This window comes from Nicotiana attenuata, unplaced genomic scaffold (genome assembly GCF_001879085.1).
Source record: "Nicotiana attenuata strain UT unplaced genomic scaffold, NIATTr2, whole genome shotgun sequence".
Lineage (NCBI taxonomy): Eukaryota > Viridiplantae > Streptophyta > Magnoliopsida > Solanales > Solanaceae > Nicotiana > Nicotiana attenuata.
This window is the reverse complement of record NW_017670785.1, coordinates 409,828-430,347: the sequence shown is the minus strand read 5'-3', so window position 1 is coordinate 430,347 and position 20,520 is coordinate 409,828. Positions and strand designations below refer to the sequence as shown.

The following is a 20,520-nucleotide window of genomic DNA, read 5'->3' as shown; positions in this document are numbered from 1 at the left end:
TCTGTACAATATGAACTTTTTCTAAAAAATCAACAAGCATTTTAACATTAACCGAATCCCCATTTTAACTTTATATTATACCTTACATATTATATTTTTAGTTCAAAAAAATTAAACTATAATTCAATATTATAATCTAACCATATGTTGTTCACAAAATAAAAAAGGAGGTTAGAACTATCGTACATGAGAATAGAAGGAAGTTTCCGATAGGCAGTCAGGGGTCTCCAAAATTTGCTACGTCGTGACAAATAGTGGCAGTGGCACACTGCTTCTTTCACTGTGTGTAAAAAGAATCGTCACCATTAAAGCCAGAAACCTCTCACGAAACCTGCTTTGGTCCCCCATGTTATTTCTCCTTGACTGCATGCAGCTGCACTAAATGCTTTCCCTCTGTCTCCTACTGTTTTGTCAACTACCTTCCATTTTTCTCTTCTATTTCCAGCTTTTTTAGCTACACACACCATTTATTGCTTTCATTTTATAGTCCTTAATTATTTTGCTTCTTCTCTTTCCCAAGTTTTCTTTCTGTCCTTATTTTCATGTTTTGTTCTGTTTTTAATATTCTCCTTCTCCCAAGAAAAAAAGAACATTCCTTTAATTTGCCATTATAGGCTATTTATTCACATTTCTTAAATGGGGTTTTGGCATGATTCAAGAATGTCAAAAAAGGTTTACTTGACTAGTTAGTATTTGGAAATTTCACCCCAATTGAAGAACTGTAAAATGGGTTTCTTGAATTTTTTTGTGATAGTGTTAGTTATATGGGGTTTCTTTATAGCAAATAGTTACCAGTTATTACAGTCCTATGAAACTCAAGCTTTACTTCAGTTGAGAAAACACTTAGAATATCCAATTCAGCTTGATGTTTGGGAGAATTACAATGGAGACTTTTGCAGCTTGACTTCAACACTGCATATGAGTATTACCTGTCAAGACAACTCTGTTACTGAGCTCAAAATTAAAGGAGATAAGTTGGTTAAGTTAAATGAATTTCATGGATTTGCAGTTCCAAATCAAACATTATCTGAGGGTTTTTCAATTGATTCTTTTGTTACAACTTTGACAAGGTTAAATAGTTTAAAGGTTCTTACTTTAGTTTCTCTTGGTATTTGGGGACCCCTACCTGATAAAATTCATAGGTTATCTTCACTTGAACTTTTGGATATGAGTTCAAATTTTCTCTTTGGTTCTGTTCCTTTTCAGATGTCAAGATTGATAAAGCTTCATACTTTAACATTTGATGGCAATTTTTTCAATGATACTGTTCCTGATTGGTTGGATTCGTTAACCAATCTTACTATTTTAAGCCTGAAGAACAATAAATTGAAGGGTCAGTTTCCAATTTCAGTGTCTAAAATTACAACCCTCACTGACATTGTTCTGTCACACAATGTGATTTCTGGTAAATTACCAGATTTAACTGCCTTGTCTAAATTGCTTGTATTGGATTTAATGGAAAATCGTTTGGATTCTGAACTGCCACCCTTGCCAAAAGGACTTACCACAGTTCTTCTTAGCAGTAACGGTTTTTCGGGTGAAATTCCAGTAGAATTTGGCATACTGAATCAACTTCAACACCTTGATCTGTCGAATAATTCGCTCGTTGGAATGCCGCCTGCTGACTTATTCTCTTTGCCAAACATCAGTTACTTGAATTTAGCATCTAATGTTCTTAGTGGTTCACTTCCTGATCATCTTAATTGTGGGGGTGAACTTGGTTTTGTTGATATTTCTGATAATAGATTGGTTGGTAGGCTTCCATCTTGTTTGAACACCATTTCGGATAAGCGAATTGTTAAGGTTAGTGGAAATTGCTTGTCTCTTGAAACTCAATATCAGCATTCAGAGGGCTATTGCAAACAAGCGAAGAAACATATCAAAGGAAAAGAAATAGAATTATTGGCAGGTGTTATTCTGGGAATTGCAGTTGTTGTGGTGTTTCTGTTAGTTGGGTTTCTCATCTTTTGTAGAAGAAAAAATGAACGTAACACGGTGGATCAGCACATCTTTCCGAAGGTTGTGCAACGTAATACACAACCCGGGATTCCCTCTGAATTCCTAGCAAATGCCAGTAAGTTGATTCTTTTCGTTTTTTATCAGTTCAATTCTATATGAAGGTCTGTCGCTTGAACTAAATCTTCGAATCCTCAGGAATCATTTCTCACGCGGCAAACTTAGGATCACAAGGCACTTCATCATATCGGGTGTTCTCCATGGAAGAATTGTTAGAAGCAACGGAAAATTTTGATCAGTCGGCATTACTTGGTGAAGGGTCAATTGGAAAAGTATGGCTTCAAAACAAACTTTTATGGTCTTATTGATAGTTATATATCTTTATATTTCCATTCAATGGTCACAGTGGATTTTGCTTCAAAATTAGATACTTGCTGTAAACCTTGAACAGATAAAGCAGTAAGTTTTCTCTGTTAGTAGTTTTCTTGCATAGACCTTGTCCGATGATGATAATGCAATGGATGCACAAGTTCACCAAAGTACAAAACCTATTTGATTTATATTCGTATTAATCATGTGCATCTTAGACATCCTTTGATGATAAAAACTGGTGGTCACCATTAATGTTGTTGTGCATTTGATTCAGTATCTAGGCAACACATGAAAATCCATAGCAATATATAGAATCCCCTTAAATGCAAAACTAGATATAGTCGCATACTTTCAATTTTGATTGACTTAAACAGGTTTAAGCCTTATTCTGCCTTGCTGGAAAAAGTGAGGTATCTTAGTTTTCAACAACTCCCTCAATATTTATCTCCATTTCAGATATACAAGGGAAGATTAGAGAATGGAGCTTACGTTGCTGTAAGGTCATTAAATGTGTACAAAAGATACTCTAACCGGAACCTCAAACTCCGATTGGATTTACTGTCAAAGTTTCGTCACCCCCATTTAGTTAGCCTTCTGGGTCACTGCGTTGATGGTGGAGCACAAGATGATTCAACTGTTCCCAGAATTTTTCTCATTTATGAATATATCTCTAATGGAAACTACCGCGCTCATCTATCAGGTCAGCGATGTAAACCATTTAGCATGTACATTTTCACGGATTTCAATGCTTGGTTGAATATGGAAACACACTGATACATGATTGTAATAGCCTCGTTGATGAATCTCTATGGTGAGGCATCGGGCGAAGAAGTATGCATATTCACCTTATCTTTACTTTCCCTGCTTGCACTAGGAAAGAAGTTCCTGAGTTTAAGTATTTTACCATCATAAAGTAAAATAAAGATAAAGATCTAATGATTTTCTTCAAGAGTAATACTAATTTGACTTGATCACTGATCCAAATGCAACACTTCATGAGTGCTGCATCATCCTCCCACAGCATTCTAGTAAAAGCAGGAAAATATCCCTGGTGTATAAAAATATTTTTGCTACTTATGAACTTGAGGAAAGTTTCATTCACTCTGTTATATACAAGCATTAGACATCTGATTCATCATTCGTCATTCATCATATTGATTTTACACATTGGTATTCGTTGTGCAATTAATGTAGTCTGATTGAGCAACAATGTAATGTTTCATTTACATGTGGAGAATGAGAAATGCAAGATGTGTGCCAGTTCTGTTGGGTGACATTCGTACCGAGAAACTATTGGACCTTTAATTTCTTACAATCTTTCTTTTTGTTATACACTTTCATTTAACCCTGCATGTCTATTCAGCTTATCACAAACAACATTTGTATTTGCAGAAACTAGTCCAAGAAAGGTCCTCAAGTGGTCAGACAGGTTGTCAGTACTGATTGGTGTTGCCAACGCTGTGCACTTTCTTCACACAGGCGTAATTCCTTCTTCATTTAGCAACCGCTTGAAGACGAGTAATATATTGCTTGATGAGCATCACATGGCAAAGCTAAGTGATTATGGGATGTCTATCCTTATGGAAGAAACTGAAAAGGTTAGAAGTATATTCAAAAATTTTGGTGAGGAAGGTGAAATTTCAAAATCTATAGGATAGACAGTAATTTCTCATACTCAATATGTCTTTTTCAGGCAAAAGGAGATGATTTCACCTCCTGGTAAGAAACTCTTTACTCTTATATATTCCTCAGCGTCTCTTGGCAACTTCCTTTTGCTAAACCAACTGAGATAGATTTTCCCTACATTCTATTTCGAGTATCTCAAATAGATGCATGTATCATCTAATATAGCTGTTTGCGAGGTATAGATCAGTTGTTTCCCTTTTCTTGTGTAGGCATATGACAAAGAAAGAGGACGATGTTTATAACTTTGGTTTCATATTACTGGAGTCACTGGTTGGCCCTACTGTTAGTGGAAAAGGAGAAGCATTCTTGCTTAATGAAATGGTATGAAACTGCTATAATTGTTATGCAACTCCTGTGTTATTGACAGTAATCTTCAGCAATTTGTTCTTTTTAGGATCCTGAACTTTCTTGACATCTCTTGCAATCTTGGATAAGTAACAAAATTTTTATTCTCTGCCACCTATACTTTACAATCACTACAAATGTAGATTAACAGAACAGATATTGAGCTATATAGTATTCAACTTTTATAAGGAAAACCTTCTGATATGCAAATACAGTAAGGAGTAAAGTTGTACTTGTCAATAGCTACATGCCTACAGCAGTCAAGAGGCTTGATTTTTCAATGGTGTTATATACTAATATGTCTATGACACGTAGTTTGAGTTGGAAGATAAACACTTGGATTTGCTCTTTGAACAGCAGGCATCCTTTGGTAGCCAAGATGGTCGTCGCAGAATTGTGGATCCAGTAGTGCTAACCACTAGCTCCCAAGAGTCATTGTCAATAGTAATATCCATCACCAACAAATGCATATCACCCGATTCATCAAATCGTCCCTCGTTTGAGGATGTTCTCTGGAACCTACAATATGCAGCGCAAGTCCAAGCCACAGCTGATGCAGATCAGAAATCCGGTCCTACTTCACCGTCATGAGCTATTTCAGAAGTCCAACTGCATTAGCATGAGAGAAAGTTAGCTGATTTGATGATGGTTATAGGCGTACAAAACGGTATGCTAGCCTAAAGGCTCATGTTTAAGCTACTAGTCCTCATTTTCTTTGTTTTGCATAGAAGTGTAAATTTATCGATTCTTTAGTTCTAGTAATAGATGAGGATTTGCATAGCATAGGCCTTATTCGTGCAATTGGAACAATAGCAGTTAGGTGAATTTGTTGTTTCCTGTGAGAGATCAAGTTTCTGGTCCAAATATCATTGCAAATAGGCAATTGAAATCGTGGAGAATTAGATTCAGAGAATGTCAAAAATATGGATACCGCAAATACAAGACATGTAAGACATTATGGCTATGATACATGATAAGTCAGAATGGTTGGAGAGTTGTTATAATGTTTTCTGGCTCAAACCCAAAGCCCGCTAAAAGGAGAAAGCACTGCCTATGAGGAATTTTTTCATTTTCAGGCTCAAACTCGAGATCTCTACTAATTAAGGGCATAAGGATCTCGTTCATCCCAGTTGGTGATTTATTGGTGGCTTGCTGTTTGGAGCAATTGGTTGAGGGACAAGACTATGTAACTTGCATACAGACCAACAAAGTAGGGGGGGAAAAGCAATATGTTTAAGATGGGTCGTGGGGCCATATTTCGTTTCATCAACCTTGATATAGACGTGCCAACCAACTAAAATCTTGAAACAATTTACACCCTCCATTTTCCTATTTCGTGTGTTTGCGGGTTGTAATGCATTTCACAACTTTATCACTGTCCTTCACAAGTTATATTTATTGACTATATAAAACATCTTTATGCTATCAATATATAACTCAAATTCTGAAAGCACTTAACGTGAAATATCTTTGATTGCAATTCTATCCAAATAGTGCTTGGTATCGAGCTTGTACTTTTTCCTCCCTCAACATCGAGCTTGGACTTGGGAGCAGTAAATAGGAGTAGTTGGCGTCTGACCCCTCAGTCCCCTATAGCTGTTTGGTAATGTCGGCGGAATCATCCACCTTTGTCACTACCCCACCTTTGTCATGCAGTATCACTCCACGCGCCTTTCAAATTAAGTTAATCGCACTCCTTCTCACTTCAACCTTTAGTTGAAAAGAGAGAAATATTTCTTTTTTTTTTTAATACTTTCTTAATTTTCTAATACAACATGTAGTGGGCGTTTGGACATAAGAATGTAAAGTTACAAAAAAAGTGATTTTTAAGTGAAAATAATATTTAAAAATTAGATTGTCTTTGGACATTGTCTACCTCAAAAATACGAGCAACAATTAAATTTGATTTGTGGTTTTAAAGATATGTGATTTAGTTCAATACCAATTAATAATCAAGAAGTATGTAGTATAAGTGAAAGAGATAAGTGAATCAAACAAATGTTACTTGACAGTAGTGACCTCGAGACGGGCTAAAAGCAATAAAGTAAGAAAAGTAAAGCAAGAGCAGTAGAACTAAAGGACAATGCTAATGACCAGTAGGCAAAAAGTAGAGTATATTCTTTTCTCAGTGATTAGATGTGCTACAAATGATTGGGGTCCCCTATATATAATAGGGGAATCCTAAATATGGAATATTTCTATTTACAGTAGGGAATATTCCTGATACAGCTGTCTAACCGCCTAGTACGGAATCGTATAATCATATTCCGAGATTTGCGCCATGATCTTGGGGACGTGGCAAGAATCTAGCCCATTCTGTTATAAGTTCTTAACGGTACTATTCCGAGGTCGAGCATACTTGGCCCCGGTATTCCTCGTACTCTTATCTCCGGGCATTGCACTCTGTCTTTGAGCTCGATCCTGGTCCACTGGTCTGGAACTCGACCTCACCCGAACTCGGGCCTATCAGAGTTTCTGCTTGACTGGCGGACACATGGGATTAGTACGCAACTTGTGAGCTACTATGGAAGTGCTCAAACCGGTCATGTCATCATATGACTATGCGAAAATGTCCTCATACTTTCTTAGGAACCGGATGTACTCTTCTTTCTCCGTTGGTGACAAGTGAATGCTGATGCAGGTCTCCTTGACGGTCTCGGCGTCTCCCAAATTTACCGCTTCGGTCTCGTCCAGGTTGGACTTAGGCTTTATTCTCAAAATTTTCAACCTCCCTGACAATTTCCTCAGGTATCTCATCTTCTTCCTCTGAATCACTATTCTCATGTTGCATTGCCTCATTGCATGTCACAGTTAATGGTTCATCAGGAAAAGTAATAATAATGCTGTAGAAAAGAAAAATGTAAAGATAGTAGTGAATAATAAAGAGCAAATTCATTTGATTAAAACTTGAAAAATTATCCAGACAAAGTACGGCTCGATGAATCGAGCATTCATTTTGGAAAACAACTAAAACTTAAAACAAAATTACGGGAGATCCTAAATTCCTAGAATGGCTTATAGAAGTAAATTTTTGCCAAGCTACCCAGGGACTCGGCGAGCTCGGGATGGTGTGGCGGTCCAATTCCTGAGAACGGCTCCCTTCTCCATAGTCTGGATAGTGAGGCCTTCTTCCTCCTCCTCCTTAATTATTGCACTGCATTGTATCATTTATTCTGATTTTTCCTTTGCTTTTAGGATCACTTGGAAGAGGAGGATGTGGAGGACATTTAGGTATGCTGATGATGCCAGTATGAGTGAACCAACCTCAGGGGATGGAAATAATCAAAATAAAGGAAAAAACAAAAGGCAAACAAATCAGTAAGGATTCTGAAATGTTTGCAGTATTTAAACACATATTGCGGGAATGTAAATTCGTGTCCTAATTTGGGAGCCTCGTTGTGCCCGAGGTAGGCCTAGCGACAAGTTGATTTGGAGAACTTAGATACCAACAAATGCCTCATTTCATAACATAAAAATAGACGAATCCCAAAATGATACTTAAGATGATAGAAAAAGATAAGTTACTACTGGCACTTGGCCTTATTACATTTTAGAAAACAAATAAATCTAGCCTATTTGGTCCCAGAAGGACTTTCTTCAGGCTGAATGCTTTCGTTGATCAAATCCCCCAGTTCACGTAGGTTCATCTGTAAGAATGCCTTTGAAAAATGTCCTTCTTCGTTTCCCTCAGCGTTTTGGCAGTCGGTGACTCTCTTCCTCACTTTTCCTTCCAATTCCAACAGGCTGTACTCCAGATATTCTAGCTTTTCGCTAGTCTTGACGGCCCTTTCTTTCCATTCATTGATTTGGTCATCGGATGGAAGATTCCTCCAGCAGTCTAGCAAGAGTGAGGGTATGCTAACCATACCGAAGCTGGGGACCTCGTGCCTCATTTCCTGCAAAACAAAAGGTTAGACCTTACCCCCACCAGAATCGACTATTTATACATTCGTGATCAACATATCGACATTTAGTTCTTCAAATTAATGCACAGAACGTGGTTGTGTCCGTTGGGATTATGGAAAACCCGATGGACTTTGGATAAGGCTTATCTTAAAGGATCATTATGCGGACAACATAACTGATCCGGCTAGGTTTGACCATGATGCATGTACAATTTCGACCAGAGTAAGGTTCCTATGGGGTTTTAGACTGGTACCCTCGAGCGGACAACTCGAGGGGGAAGGCACGGAACCATCGACTGCACCGTTGATCGACTGGTTTTACCGCAAATAAGCCTTTCTGAATTTAAGGGTAGTAAATAGGAAGAGCGCAACCACTCATTAAAGCGTTGCTATAGGATTTGATACGCATGAGTGGAATATGATGTGGAGCATTATTTATGCAGCAACTAATAACATGTAGTCAAGTATTTTCACGTAAGGAAAAATAAATACAGTATTTAAACAATTGAAAGACAGTTACAGAAAGGAAACACAGCGATTAGTCAGTTTCAAGAATAAAGAACAATAAATGCTTAAAAGAAAACAGACAATCAAAAATAAGGGAAGAGGGTACGGGATAAAGCATGCTTGGACTAATTTATAAGAGCAAGTTCGTCATGGTAAGAGCCTAAAATATCCCCAGCAGAGTCGCCATGCTATCGCGCCCCCTTTTTTCCCTCCCTTGCGGGGAGAGGAGTTCGGGTTTCGACATTTCATGGTGGTAATAACTCATTTCCTTTTGGGAATTGGGTATTTGAAGAGTCGCCACCTAACGGATTATGGTGCGTTAGGGCACCTAGAGCGGTTAGCTCTTAGATTGATTTGCATTACCAGAGATTAGGGTAAGGTCTAGAAATAACCTCGAGGGGAAGGTGTTAGGCACCCCTCTTGGTCCACAACTGTGGGTCCCGGCCGAACTTATACTTACGAATTAGTCCATTAACAAAATAATAGTTGAAGCAAATAATTGCAGGCAGAGCATGTTGGGCATTGTATAACTAAAATAATAAGAATTTAAACAGGTTGTGTGCATAAAAAAAGGAAAGTAAAGCTTCAAGTAAAAGAATTTGAGGAGAGGGAGGTCCTAGGTTGGTTAGCCTATAGGATCATCCCTCACAATGTCCGGTAGACACTCCTCGATGAGGGGCTACACGTGACATTAGCGCGTAGTCATCATATCCCATATCTACCCTTCCCATCCCCTTAGTGGTCATGCAAAGCGAGTGTTTGGTCAGCGATCTCTATTGCGTGCTGCTGCCCTTCCCTTCTTAATGGTCCTGGAGGGATTTAGGACCTCTACCTATAGGTGGTTCTAGAAAGACCCCTAAGGTTTTAAAGGTGAAAATTCTAAGGCGACAGGCAAAACAATTAGGACTTTTAGCACATAAGATAAAAAGGAGCAATTAGAGGCTCAAAGTTTCCTCCTCAAATAAGGCACATAAACAACACGACTCAAGCATAATTAAGGGCTTTTATTAAACAGTATCCTGAGACAGGGTGTATAGGTGAATATGCAGAAGACAAGCAATTTATTTTATAAACTCGGGAGTAATGACCCTAGCAGTTGCCTATTGGTTTTTATAAAACCTGTTAGGATTAGAAAAAAAAATTGAGCCCTAGAAACAGTTTCAGGATTGCAAGTTTTGGAAACACCCTCCAGGCTTGCCTATACGTGGAATACTGATGAATACATTTCATGGTAAAACAAGGCAGATTTTAAAACAGACTTTTAACTCCCCATGGGCATGCTGTCTAATAATAGATTAAGGCAGTTTTTAAAAGAAATAATTTTCAGGGAAATATAACCACTTAGTTAAACCAAATCAGAAGAGAACTAAACGTTAACCGGATTGAGTTATTTAAACTAAACTTAGGCGAGATCCATAGGCAGGATTTGATATTGTTCCCTATAGGCATGACATCTAGGTTTAATACCGACTTTAAAGACTTGCAGGCATGGAAACATAAATAAACACTTGCTATAACAGAATTTGGGCTAAATTACATCCTATAGGCATGGCATCTACTTGTTAGGCGGATATTAAGACTTGCAAACATGAAAACATACATAAACACTTGTCATAACAGAATTTGGATTACATCCTATAGGCATGACATCTACTTGTTAGGCTGAGTTTAAGACTTGAAAACATGGAAACATACATAAACACTTGTCATAACAGAATCTGGATTAAATCCTATAGGCATGATCCTTAACACGGTGAGACAAACATGACACGATGTAAAAAAATCCTATAGGCATGTTTTCTACTTGGTGAGGCAATCATATCAAAATGTAAAGTCCTATAGGCATGGTTTCTACCCGTATTACTCCACAGACATGTAACTACCCATCCCTTTTTTACTAATTACCCCAATATCCGTTTACAAATTATTACAGACCATATGAATGAATTACATAAATAAATAAGAAAATAAGAAGTTATTCTATAGGGAGCCTTCAATTAGGCCCAGATTTCCAAAGCCTCTAATAGCCTCAAATGCCTCAAATTCCATAGACAATGTTATAGTAAAAGTATTTCTAAAGATTCTTTCTTCTTCATAAATTTTCAACATGAAAATAGCATATAAGAATAACACAAAAATCTGAAAATTTAAGCACATATATCACAATAAATCATCTAAACTTTTGCTAGAACAATTCTAAGTTAATAGGTACTCACTCGCTCCAATTAAGTAAATATAAACTCTTTTAAACAATTCATCAAACACCTTGTATGCGTGCTTTGTAAGTTAAACCACTTTAGTAAAGGGTTATATCAACTCACCTCAAAACTTCTTGAGCCAATACGTAGGCCCCAGTCCAATTGACACCAGTCAAATAATCGATTCTACAACAACTAGTGCATTTTAATCAATTTTAAAGTTTCACACCTAAACATGAAATTTATTGTTGATATAGAGGAAGAAGGGAATTAACTATCCAATTCTTACATGCTAGTACTTTAGGATTGACAATAGGGAATTTTATATACCTGAGTTCAAGAATTAGTGGTTTGTAAAGAACCCTAAAATTTTCTTTTCGTTCCCGCGTGCCTTGCGCTTGCTGCGTAAACAAAATAGCATTTTGTTTCTTGTGTAAGGGCTAAGGCACGTGCTTCTTATTAGTTTGCTTAATAGTTTGCCTTCCACAGCCCTTTATGGGCTAAGGCACGTGCTTCTTATTTTTGTTTTGTTTTCCTTTTTTTTTGGTTTTGGCTTAACTAGTATTAACTTATACATACTTTTAATATTTAATAATATTAAAATTATTAATATTCCCCTATTTGCATATCCAATTATTTATAAATAGAAAAGTAACTCAAAAATCAATCACAGGGGTTTAAATCCGTAATAGAAGTATAATTTAAGAAAAAAAAAATAAAATTCTATATTTAGCGAGTCTTGAAATTTTTATAAATTTGAGGAGTGTTACAATCTTTCCTCCTCAAAAAAACATTCGTCCTCGAATGTTGCTAGGGCCTTATTCTAAAACTAATAATCATTCCTTAAGTCATTGAACTTCTTAAGTTTTCTTAGCGCTATTCACTTTCCCAAGGGACTCAAAATTTTGGCTAACTCCCTAAATTTTCAAAAATTTCGGCAGAGTCTCCCCTGTAAATTGGACTATCCAAAAAAAAAATATCCCTGTCACAAATACCACAACTACACCAACAACAGCCAAATATACCATAACATGCCATTCATAGGCACCATACACAGCTCATATATTAAGTACTCACACTCCGGCAAGGAGGTACTACAATAACCAACAAGAATCTAAAGCACAACACATTAGCAAAAGTAAATCACTTTAATGAGTTAAATGTACTCTGGCATGGCACTAGATTATTAAATAACTAAATATACTCTGACAAAAACTAAATTATTTCAACAACTAAGTATAATCTAGCAAAGACATAAACATATACTAACTTGTATTAATAATTTAAATATAAATGTCAAACCAAATTTAGGTTCACATATCTTTTTCCTCAAATAAATATGGATATTTCTTCCTCATATCTTCCTCGACCTCCCACGTAGCCTCTTTTGAATCATGATTACTCCACAAACTTTTACCGATGCTGTATCTTTTGTTCTCAACTTTCTTACTTGCCTATCGAGAATTTCTATAGGTACCTCTTCATAAGTCAAGCCTTCTTTAATTTCTATGGTATCGGCAGGTATTATATGCGAATCGTCATGAATGTACTTTCTAAGCATAGACACATGAAAAACAGGATGAACAGAGGATAACTCGACGGGCAACACTAGCTCATAAGCCATGTTTCCCTTCTTTTCTATAATCTCATAAGGTCCGATAAATCTAGGACTAAGTTTCCCCTTCTTACCAAACCTCATAACTCCTTTCATTGGTGAAACTTTCAAAAATACCTTGTCACCAACCATGAACTCTAAGTCACGATGCCTCTTGTCAGAATAGGACTTTTGACGACTCTGAGCCGCTTTTAGTCTTTCTCTGATTAGCTGGACTTTCTCTAAGGCCTCACAAACAAACTCTGGACCAATCAAAGGCACCTCTGCTGGTTCGAACCAACCCATTGGAGACCTACATCTTCGCCCATTCAACGCTTCATAAGGAGCCATACCGATGCTGGCCTGATAGGTGGTATTGTAAGCAAATTCTATAAGTGGCAAGTGATCATCCCAATTACCTCCAAAATCTATAACACATGCCCGCAGCATATCTTCGAGTGCTGAATGGTCCTTTCTGCCTGACCATCGGTCTGTGGATGGAAAGCGGTGCTCAAATTGACCTTGGTACCTAATTTTTCTGAAATGCCTGCCAGAAATGCGCCGTGAACTGAGGGCCTCTGTCAGATATGATTGAAACTGGAGTACCATGCAATCGGACTATTTCTTTGATGTACAACTGCGCCTATTGCTCTGCGGAATCTGTTGTCTTTACTGGTAGGAAATGCGCGGACTTTGTCAATCGGTCTACAATAACCCAAATTGAATCATGCTTACAGTGTGTGCGAGGTAGACCTACTACGAAATTCATATTAGTCATCTCCCATTTACAGTGTGGTATTTCTATATCTTGAGCTAGGCCACTAGGCCTCTGATGCTCGGCTTTGACTTGCTGGCAATTCAAACATTTAGCCACATGATCTGCTACTTGCTTCTTCATGCCTTTCCACCAATACAACTCTTTCAAGTCCAGACACATTTTGGTAGCACCTGGGTGGATAGAGTACCTCGAACTGTGAGCTTCTTCCACTATGGCCTTTCTAAGACCATCTACATCAGGCACACATAACCGATCATTCAACTTCAAAACTCCGTCACTTCCTAGAGTGAAAGCAGTGATTTCTTTGTTTCTAACTCCTTCTTTTAACTTCACTAAGTACGAATCTTCGTCTTGCTTAGCCTTAACATGCGCAACTAAAGAGGATTGCGCTAAGGCATAAGCAGCTATACCTCCTTCTTCGGTCTCATCCAGTCTAATTCCATCATTTGCCAGTTTTTGAATTTCTCGACCCAAAGTTCGCCTTTGCACTGCAAGATGGGCCAAGACACCCATTGACTTCCTACTAAGTGCATCTGCTACCACATTAGCTTTGCCCGGGTGATAAAGGATATTGATGTCATAATCTTTCAGTAGCTCGAGCCACCTTCTCTGTCTCAAATTTAATTCTTTTTGCTTGAAAATGTACTGGAGGCTTTTGTGATCTGTAAACACTTTAGAATGCTCGCCATAAAGGTAATGTCGCCATATCTTTAATGCAAACACCACTGCTGCAAGCTCCAAGTCGTGTGTGGGGTAGTTCTTTTCGTGATTCTTTAACTGCCTGGAAGCATAAGCAATAACTTTTCCATTTTGCATAAGAACACAACCGAGACCAACTCTGGAGGCATCACAATACACTGTGAACCCGCCCGAACCTGTCGGCAAGGTTAATACAGGTCAGTGGTCAAACTCTTCTTTAACTCTTGAAAACTTTGCTCACAAGCGTCTGACCACTGGAACTTAACTACTTTCTGGGTCAACTTAGTTAATGGAGCTGCAAGTGAAGAAACCCCTCTACAAACCTTCTATAGTAGCCAGCTAACCCTAAGAAACTCCTGATTTCAGTTGGCGTTGTCGGCCTAGGCCAGTTCTTGACTGCTTCTGTCTTCTGAGGGTCTACTTTTATTCCTTTACTAGATACCACGTGGCCTAAGATGCCACTGACTGCAACCAGAACTCACATTTTGAAAATTTGGCATAAAGCTCATTCTCCTTCAAGGTCTGCAAGGCTATTCTGAGGTGTTCTGCATGCTCATCCTTGCTCTTAGAGTATACCAAAATATCGTCTATAAACACGATAATAAAGGTATCAAGGAATGGCTTGAAAACTCTGTTCATAAGGTCCATGAATTTAGCTGGAGCATTTGTCAACCCGAAGGACATCACCAGAAATTCATAGTGCCTGTAGCGAGTTCTAAAGGCCGTTTTAGATATATCCTCTTCTCTGATTCTCAACTGATGGTACCCCGACCTCAAGTCTATTTTTGAAAAGTACTTTTAACCCTGAAGTTGATCAAATAAATCATCAATTCTTGGCAGTGGGTACTTGTTCTTAATGGTAACTTTATTCAACTGCCGATAGTCGACGCACATTCTGAGAGACCCATCTTTCTTCTTGACAAACAGGACCGGGGCACCCCACGGTGAAACACTCGGCCTGATGAAGCCCTTGTCAAGAAGGTCTTTTAACTGTTCTCTCAACTCATTAAGTTCTGCTGGAGCCATCCTATAAGGAGGTATAGATATGGGCTGAGTGCCTGGCATGAGATCAATGCCGAAGTCTATGATTCTTTCAGGAGGAAGTCCGGGAAGGTCATCTGGGAAAACTTTTGGAAATTCTCTAACAACTGGCACAGACTGAAGAGCTGGTAGTTCTAATTCTGGATTAATGATGTGAGCCAAATAAGCGAGACACCCCTTACCGATCATTCGTTGTGCCTTAAGGTAAGAAATAAACTTACCTACAAGCGATGCTGAACTACCCTTCCACTCTAAGACTTCTTCATTTGGAAATTGGAACCTGACTATCTTGGCATGACAATCTAACATGGCATAGCAGGAAGACAACCAATCCATACCCATGATCACATCGAAATCCACGATTTCTAATTCTATGAGATCGGCCTTGATGTTGCGACCTTGGACTGAAACTATACAACCTCTATAGACTCTTGTGACTTTCACTGACTCGCCAACTGGAGTAGATACTAGGAATTGCTCACTAAGTTGTTCAAGTTCTAGCCCGAGGTTAATTGCAATGTATGGAGTCACATATGAAAACGTTGAACCTGGATCCATTATGGCATAAGCATTATGTGAGCAGACTAAAAGTATACCTGTAATAACTTCTGCAGATGCCTCTGCACTCTGACGATCAAGTGTAGCAAGCAAACGGGGTTGTCCCCCTCCCTGAGTAAATCGATCTGCACCTCTGCCTGCCTCATGCCCGGTCTGATTATGAGAACCACAAGCCTGAGATGGTGCAACTGCAGTAGCTGAGGAACTAGAAGGACGAGTTGATCCACCACTGAAATTACGTCGCAACTTTGAGCAGTTGGCCTTTATATGACCAATGTCTCCACAATGATAGCAACCATGAAACCCGAGCTTGCACTGACCTGAATGTTGCCGCTTACATGTTCCACAAAGACCTTGTTAGGGTGAATGTTGCTCAGCATGACTCTCGCTATGTGAGGATGATGTCCTAAAATTCTGATTCTAGCGAGATTGGTTTCCATAACTCTGAGTACGTCTGAAGGAAGACCCACCACCTAACTGATGACTGGACTGAGCTGGTGCCAATGACTCCTTGTTAGAGGAATCCTTTCCACCTCCGCTGGATGTACCATTAAACCTACCCGCTGTCCGGGCTTTCTTGTTATGCTCTTTTTCTTCTCTCCTTTGTTGTCTGTCTTTTCTAAGTGCTTGGCAAACCCTACAACAGAGGAGAAAGCTGTCATTCCTACCGCTGTAGCTGATGTCGTATCCTTAATGTGGTAAGCCAAACCGCCAACAAACCTGCGAATCTTTGCTTTTTCTGTCTTAACCATGTGAGGAGCATGCTTAGCTAGCCTTATGAATTCCATGTAGTACTCTTGCACACTTTTACTCCCTTGCTTGAGCTATTCGAACTCTGTAGCCTTAGCTTCCCTATCCTCTTCCGGGATAAAGTTAGCCATGAAGGCCTCTTTAAATTCTTCCCAAGTAGGCGGACCATCATCTTCATCTCTTTCCTTTTCCCACATCTCAAACCAAACGCCGGCCACATCTCTAAGCTGGTCAGCCGCCAGCTCCACAGCTTCATCATCAAATGCTTTCATCGCTCGGAGGGCTTTCTCCACACCCTCCAGCCACAACATTGGATCTTCATCAACTATAGAACCATGGAACACTGGAGGACTCAACTTCAAAAATTCATTCACTCTTGAGGACTCAGAATTGTTCTGTCTATTTGATTGAGGTGGAATCTCATCTCTTCTCTCGTTCTGGTTGGCCATGAAGGCTTTAAACATCTCCATAGCGCTGTTGACTGCATTAAACATCTGACCCACCTCTGGGGATATAGTAGTTTGAGCCGGAGCTGCTGTTGGGGGCGGCATTGGATCCTGAGGTACTTGCTCATCATTATCCACCCCTTTTTCACGTTCAACTCGGGGTACTTGGACCCCTTTTGTGGATCTACCTTTCCTTTTCTGAGTTAAAGCCTTCTTAGTTCTGCCTTGAGCCACAATAGTAGCAATAGTTTCTTGAGCAGCATCCTGAGTGTTGGTGTCAGAGTTGCTAGTACGAGCCATTTCTGCGAGTTTTGAAAAAACGAATACATTAGGTAATTTCTTAGAGGTAGGATCTACTGCACGATCTAAAGTATGAAAAAAATGAAATTTTTCCTAAATGCTTGTAGCCTCCTATTTATAAGTATGGCGCGCTTCATACCGATAAACAAGACTCTACTAACTCGGCCTCATAGACCCCTAGGACTCCATAAACCTGACGCTCTAATACCAAGTTTGTCACGACCCATTTTCTGAACAAGCCGGGACCGGCACCCAATCACTAAACATGACCGATCGAACCATCTGTGCTTATCAAATCTATTATAACTTCAAACTTTATATGCCACAAGGCACTACTATAACCAAATACTTTAATATAATTTAACTATCTAAAATAAGCCAACTTCAAAACTTTATTTGTAGTAACCAATAAAATACTGCTAAGTTATTATCGAAAACATCTGAATCTTAGCCCACCGACTATGTCTATGCAGCCTCTACTGATAAACTGACGCACTGCTCAGGACATGAGATTTCCTAGCCAGTTCTCTAAGTAAACAAAGAAATAGCTAAATAAAAATGACTCTAAGGAATACTCCACGAACAAAAGCGGAGCTCACCAATAGCACTAGAAGAGAAGGAAGTCCTAACCCGTAGCCTGCTCGCCTGCAAAATCGGTTCCTACGTTGTACCGCAGACCAACGTAGGTTCCCAAAATAGAACGTCAGTACCATCCATTGTACTCAGTGAGTCTCAACGACAGGGGACGAAACTTTAATAACATATACATTACGAGCAAAGATTCAAAATGTATGTAAAACGTAGAGCTTATAAGAACAATTCTAAAATAATTGCATAATAGCAGTTTATGAATATTCTAAAAGATATTCTTTTCTTTTTCTTTCTTATAAAAAAATACTTCACTTTATACTTTGGGAGTTCCAACTATCCTGACTTAATTCTGTCTCACTCACCGTGTGATCGGCACGGGTTCGATCCCAACCTGATAGAATAGGCCCAATCCACGAGGTGCCACTCGCTTCATGGTTCTCAACGCTCATGTATCACACCTTAGCATGGCTAAGTAAATTCTCAGCAACGAGACCCTCGGCTCGTGTGCTCCCTATTTTGGCACAAGTAGTTTCAGGAAGTCAACGCCTTGGTCTGGACCCTCGGCCTGGACGATGACCCCTTCTCAGAATAAAGGATACTCCCAAAAATCTTTTCTTTCTAAAACTTCTTCTTGTGACCTTTCAAGTCTAAATCTTTTCTTTATAGAACATCATGTACATGCTCAGGTTGGTATCCTTAAATGTAAAGCATGTCAAAGAATGAAATAATCATGTAAAAGTATTTCCAAAAATTCTTTCTTCTATTTTCAACATGAAAATAGCATATAAGAATAACACAAAAATCTAAAAATTTAAGCACATATATCATAATAAATCATCTAGACTTTTGCTAGAACAATTCTAAGTTAATATGTACTCACTCGTTCCAATCAAGTAAATATAAAATCCTTTAAGCAATTCATCAAACACCTTGTATGCGTGCTTTTGTGAGTTAAACCACTTTAATAAAGGGTTATATCAACTCACCTCAAAACTCCTTGAGCCAATATGTAGACCCCAGTCCAATTTATACCCGTCAAACAATTGATTCTACAACAACCAGTGCATTTTAATTAATTTCAAAGTTTCACACCTAAACATGAGATTTTGTTGATATAGAGGAAGAAATGAATTAACTATTCAATTCTTACCTACAACTACTGTGGGATAATTAACAATAGGAAATTTCACATACTTGAGTTTAAGAATCAGTGATTTGTAAAGAACCTAGGATTTTTTTTTTCCTTTCCTGCGTTCGCTGCATAAACAGAGCAGCGTTCTGTTTTTGTTGTTCTATAATATTATGTTGCTTTTTCTTTGGACCTTTGAGTTCTGACGTCAAAGGCAAGGCTTTAAAGCCTTAAGCCTTTTTCTTTCAACAGCCTTTATGGGCTTAGGCTTGTCCTCCAATTTTTTTATTATTTGTTTTTTTTTTACTTAGCAAATAATTAATGATATCTACTTTTAATAATTAATAATATTTAAATTATTAATATTCTCCTAATCGTATATTCAATTATTTATAAATAGAGAAGTAGCTCAAAAGTCAATCACAAGGGTTTAAATCTGTAATACGAGTATAATTTAAGGGAAACAAAGTTTAAATTCTATATTTAGCGAGTCTTGAAATTTGTATAAATTTGAGAAGTGTTACAATTTGTATGTGTTAGTAATGATAAGACTAATAAAGCAAATGTCATTTGAACCGGAAAAGTAAACGAGTAGTTTATTCATCATTTTCTGAAAATTATAACTATGAAGGATTTGATGGTCTAATTTGAAATTTTGAACAAATTATTCCACTTTTTGTTGTGTTCATTTGAAGGTTGTAATCTGTCAAATTGATCATTTTAATAGTGCTCATTATTTTTACACTAGAGTCACATTAAAAACTGCTCCACTTGCCTTCTGAAATAAACAAATGAGTATCAGAAGTTGCAACTGAACCTGAAGGTTTTTAATTTTATTATTATTGTTTCCTTCCTTTAATATTGTGGTGCTATCCTTAGTTGAAAATACCACATTTTCCACTTTGGCGTGCTCTTTCTATTATTTTTATTTGGGGAGACTTGTGAAAAGAGAAACAAGAACTGAACTATTTAGGGTGTGTTTGATACGAAGGAAAATGTTTTTCATGGAAAATGAGTGGTTTTATCACTTATTTTCTCTTGTTTGGTTGGTAAGTGGAAAACATTTTCCGGAAAATATTTTCTATTGTTTGGTTAGAGAGTAGAAAATATTTTTTTTTAGGAAAATATTTTTTATGCAACTCTCCTCACCCCTCCCCCTCCCCCACCCCTTCCCGAAGTCTCTAAAAATTGACACAACCCAAAGGAACTAATGTGATGCTTTACTTTTTTACGCAAAAATCACAAATTTTCGAACCCGTAAACTTCCAAACACATAAACCTCTGAACTCATAATTTTGGAACTTGTAAAATTTCGAACCTGTAAATCGAAAGATAAAAAAAATAAAACTGAAAATATATATAAAAAAATATTTTTTTCCTTGGGAGGGGGGTGGGGGAGGGGCAGGGGTATGTGCAGAAAAATAAAAAATAGAAATTTGAAATTACAAAAAAAAAGTAAATTCTTTTTGCAGGGTGTGGGGGGGTTGGGGGCAGGGGCAGTGGGGAGTGGGGTGCAGAAAAACGAAAAAACAGAAATTTGAAAAATACAAAAAAGTAAAAAAAAAATTTGTAGGGGGGCAAGGGGCAGTGAGGGTGGGGTTTTGGCGTGGGTAGCAGGGTGGATGGTGACGGAAAAAAAAACTAAATTTAAAAAAAATCCTTTTT

At 38.1% G+C, this 20,520-nt stretch overlaps 1 protein-coding gene across 2 annotated transcripts; it reads left to right on the top strand.

Moving 5' to 3' along the window:
* Nucleotides 1-179: 179 nt before the first annotated feature.
* LOC109243320 (probable inactive leucine-rich repeat receptor-like protein kinase At3g03770) lies at nt 180-5,365 on the top strand. 2 transcript variants are annotated; one of them, XM_019410229.1, is made up of 7 exons: nt 180-2,074; nt 2,155-2,288; nt 2,785-3,028; nt 3,721-3,926; nt 4,022-4,047; nt 4,224-4,335; nt 4,720-5,365. In XM_019410229.1, the coding sequence occupies exons 1-7, from the start codon at nt 727-729 to the stop codon at nt 4,948-4,950; spliced, it is 2,301 nt and encodes a 766-aa protein (XP_019265774.1). In that variant the 5' UTR covers nt 180-726; the 3' UTR covers nt 4,951-5,365. The 2 variants fall into 2 exon arrangements, with proteins under 2 accessions (XP_019265774.1, XP_019265772.1); XM_019410227.1 differs by having other exon boundaries at nt 4,717-5,365.
* The last annotated feature ends 15,155 nt before the right edge of the window (nt 5,366-20,520 follow it).